Here is a 4,258-nt window from a genome sequence, read left to right on the forward strand (position 1 = left end):
AGACTCTACTATTCCTACTTTTTATTCTGAGACGCGTCATGTCAGTGAGGAAATAAACATGAATAAAATGAGGAAAAGAAGCAACTTGTTTTCAGTCTGAAGAAACCTCTGTTCTTGTGAAACTGATTTAATCAGAAATGTTAGTTTGTTTATTATTTGACAGCATTGTAACATCTGTTTGCTCTTTCCTCATTAAATGTGATTGTTGCTGCTTTAATAATCTGAGTGACATCATTATTAATATTAATGAATAACTCTATTGTAACATACATGTTTTTATATATTCAAGTAGTGCACACATTACTTTATCTTCTCCATTACATATTTTACTTTACTATATATTATTATATTTTATTAAACGTCTTAGTTGAATACTCAACTCTGATTGGTCAAATTAGAAGTTTAAGAGGTTGTTAAAACTCGATAACACACCGTTGCCAAGAAATCAGTATTTTAGATTGAGATTAAATCCTTTAGAGTTAATAAACGTGTGCATTTGATAATCCACGCTGAACAGCAATGGGTCGTCCTCTCTGTTTAGGCTTCTCCTGGGAAAACTGTGTTTAACATTTACTCTGTATTTAAATACTTAGAAATCTCTTTAAAACATTTATTTTATTCCCTGACGAAGAGGTCTGTCAGGGAGTTCATTTAAACCCAGTAACTCTGTATGTTTTATATGATTATACAAGTTTAAAATTGCATGTAATAAAACTAATAAAACATGCATTTTATTTGGGATCTGATAAATGATTCGCTGCTCAAACTCGCAGTTGGATTAAACATATTATTTATTTATTTTCCCATCATGCACAAATAACAAATTAACAATTTATAACGACATAGAATCAATAAAACAGAGAAGGTTGAACTATAACCTGACATAAAGATCTGAATCTGGGTGAGATCATTTCAAATGTAAAGAATATATATCTCTTATTTCCTCTAAAGGAAGCAGTTCAGCATATTTGATGTACATGATGTTACTTGGATAAAAGTGTCAGCTAAATGCACGTGTTTCAATTTAATAAAGGTTGACAGTATGATCAAAAAGCAGATTATCAAACTCAATAACAACAAGAATAAAAACATGTTTAGAATAAAGAGACAGCAGGAGGACAGGTTCAGAGGTCAGTGAATGATCCCTTTAAGAGATGATCATCATAGATATAATGATCCTGTTGATCTCTACCTGCTCTGATCCACTGTCACACACACCTTCAGTGGTAATATCTTCAGCTCACCCAGAGTGATGATGTATGGAAACATCTTCTCAGTGAAAGTGTGTGTGAAGGTGTGTATGTGTGTGTTAGTGTCAAGATCAGAGAACGACAACTTTCCTCTGTTCCAGTCCAGATCCACTCTGACCCTCTGGAGCTTCTTCTGCAGGCTGAGAGGAGTTTCTGGAGCTGGTAGTGACCGTGCTGAGTATTTACCATTAAAGAAATCTATTCTCCAGAATCCAGACGTTATGCTTCCCTTCCTCTGGGCAGACTCTGCTGACACACCCAGTACCCAGTATGTACTGTCTGTAACCTGGACATCCCAGCTGTGAGTCCCTGAGTTAAAGCCCTCAGAGCTCAGGACAGAGGGGTAATGATCAAACCTCTCTGGATTATCAGGAAGTTCCTGTCTCTCTCCTCGTCGCACTCTGGTCAGATCTTCAGACAGGATGAGGTTTGGATGAGCAGTGTTTGGGTCCAGGATGAGAGGAGAGTAGGACACCATGTCCTTCATCTTGCTCCAGATGTTGAAGCTGAGGTTGCCCAGGTGTTTGGCCTGGTCTATCAGAGCTCCTGAGGGCAGCTGTGGATCCTCCAGCAGGGGGTGCTGCAGCCTCTCCACTGCAGCCTTGTAGTTGTGCAGGAAGGAGACGTCTTCAGCTCTCAGCTCCTCCTCTGTGGCTCTGACTGTGTGTGAAAGAGCTGCTATCTCTCTGCTCACAGCCTCCATCTTCTCCTCCATCACCCTCCTCTTCTGCTCCTCTTCCTCCCTCAGTGCAGCCATCCTGGCCTCCTCTTCCTCTTCTAGAAACTGGTGAAGCTTCTTAAACTGCTCCTTAATCTGCGTCTCTGTGTGTTGAGCCTGGACCTTCATGTGTCCTGCTGTTTGATCAAACTTCACTTTAACTTCTTCAAAGAGCTTCAGTTTCTCCTGAAAGGGCTGCAGAGACTTCTGGAGCTCCTCCCTGAGACCCTGTGCAGCTTCATCGATGGGTCTGAATCTGTGGTTGGTGTGTGTTTTTGAATCTCTGCAGATGTGACACACTGGCTGCTGATGGTCCAGACAGAAGAGTTTGAGTTTCTCAGAGTGCAGACTGCAGAGAGCCTCTGGAGATCTCTGATCTCTCTCCAGTAAGAAGGTCTCACACAGGTTCTTTAAAGCAAAGTTAATAATGAATTCATATGAAGATTTTCTCCTACAAACTGGACACTCCTTTACTTCTTTCCCATCCCACCAGTTCTGCAGACAGGCTTTACAGAAGCTGTGGCAGCAGGACAGGATGACAGGATCTCTAAAGACTTCCTGACAGACCGGACAGCAGAGATCTTCCTCTAACCTGGAAGCCATGTTGTCTCTGATGCCCCTTTCACACCGGCGCTTTTCCAGCTCCTGCTCGGAGCTGGAAAAGCGCCGGTTTTTCCTGTTCACACCGCAGCGACGGCGCGTCATAGCTCCGGAATGTGGTTCACTTCCAGCTCCAAAAAATTGTCGGTCCAGAGGCAAGAGCTTCGGAGCTATGACGCGGCGTCGCTTACGTCTCTTACGTCGAGGCGTGCAGGAAACCTTACTTTGACCATCCGTTCGCTGTTATTGATCATTGTGGAGATACATGGGCTGTACAGGTTGTCATGTCCGACTATCACAAGTAGAATCATAATGAAAAATACGCCGGTAAAATGTGCCTATAGAAAACGGCTTAGCAAGTAGTCAGTTTAGCTTCGGTTGCTATGCTAACATCACCCATGTTATACCAGAGAAACTTTCATAACAGCGTTGTGATGCCAAACAGCGTCAATTCAGACTGACACACATTCACTTAAGGGGAACTGGGGATATGTATCAGCTGCTTGTGTGACAGTCAGACAGTGAATACTTTAGAGCCGTGTGAGCTAACCCGGAGCTAACGGGAGAATAAACTCCCGTGGAAGTGCAGCCAGCACTGCAGCGGTCGGTAAATGCCGCTGAAACACATTAATAAACAATGAACCACGGCACTCTGGAGAAAAGTATAAGGTTGGAGAAGTCGTTATTTAATTTAATCTGGCTTCGTATGATTAAAAGCAACACGATCATCGACCCGACGCAGTCCCCGGCCCGTTGTTGTTGTGGGAGAAAATCAGCGACGTAAACTGTGACGTCATGACGCAGCAGCGGCAGCTCTGGGCAGTGTGAACAGAGCGGGAGCTGAAAAGGGAAACCGGAGCTGAACCAGAAAAGCTCTAGCTAGGAGCTAGAAAGGGAAAAGCGCTGGTGTGAAAGCTGCATAAGTGAAGCTGAAAACACAGCAGACAGGAGTATACAGTCAGTCATGGCTCCCCTCCCCCTCCTCTAATGACTTCACTGAAATTAACTTTTTTTGCGCTTTTCCACTGCAGGACCTAGCACGGCTTAGCACGGTGTAGTTTGGCCCGGCCCGCTTTTTTTTGCTTTTCCACTAGGGGTAGTTCCGACTCACGGGTACTTTTTAACTTTTTTTCTGGTCCTCGAAAATCGAGGTTCCTACCGAGCCAACAACCGAGCTGAATATGCTAAACTATCTTCACCTCACCCAGAGTGCTGATGTATGGAAACATCTTCTCAGTGAAAGTGTGTGTGAAGGTGTGTATGTGTGTGTTAGTGTCAGGATCAGAGAACGACAACTTTCCTCGGTTCCAGTCCAGATTCACTCTGACCCTCTGGGGCTTCTTCTTCAGACTGAGAGGAGTGTTTGGAGCTGGTAGTGACCGTGCATAGTATTTACCTTTAAAGAAACGTATTCTCCATAATCCAGACTCTATGATTCCCTTCCTCTGGACAGACTCTGCTGACACACCCAGTGCCCAGTCTGTACTGTCTGTAACCTGGACATCCCAGCTGTGAGTCCCTGAGTTAAAGCCCTCAGAGCCCAGGACACAGGGGACACTATCAAACCTCTCTGGATTATCAGGAAGTTCCTGTCTCTCTCCTCCTCCTAGTCTCACTCTGGTCAGATCTTCAGACAGGAAGAGTCTTGGATGAGCAGTGTTTGGGTCCAGGATGACAGGAGAGTAGGACA

General features: G+C 44.0%; 1 protein-coding gene across 1 annotated transcript; it reads right to left on the bottom strand.

The window, feature by feature from the left end:
* Window positions 1-773: 773 nt before the first annotated feature.
* LOC117478832 (E3 ubiquitin-protein ligase TRIM39-like) lies at window positions 774-2,638 on the bottom strand. The gene has a single exon (XM_034125741.1). It carries the CDS (start codon window positions 2,569-2,571, stop codon window positions 1,189-1,191), a length of 1,383 nt encoding a protein of 460 aa, XP_033981632.1. The 5' UTR covers window positions 2,572-2,638; the 3' UTR covers window positions 774-1,188.
* Between the last annotated feature and the right edge of the window lie 1,620 nt (window positions 2,639-4,258).

Source organism: Trematomus bernacchii, unplaced genomic scaffold (assembly GCF_902827165.1).
Source record: "Trematomus bernacchii unplaced genomic scaffold, fTreBer1.1, whole genome shotgun sequence".
In the NCBI taxonomy this organism is placed as follows: domain Eukaryota; kingdom Metazoa; phylum Chordata; class Actinopteri; order Perciformes; family Nototheniidae; genus Trematomus; species Trematomus bernacchii.

Coding starts and splice junctions, on each gene's coding strand:
- LOC117478832 (XM_034125741.1), bottom strand. CDS start 2,571: ATGGCTTCCAGGTTAGAGGAAGATCTCTGCTGTCCGGTCTGTCAGGAA.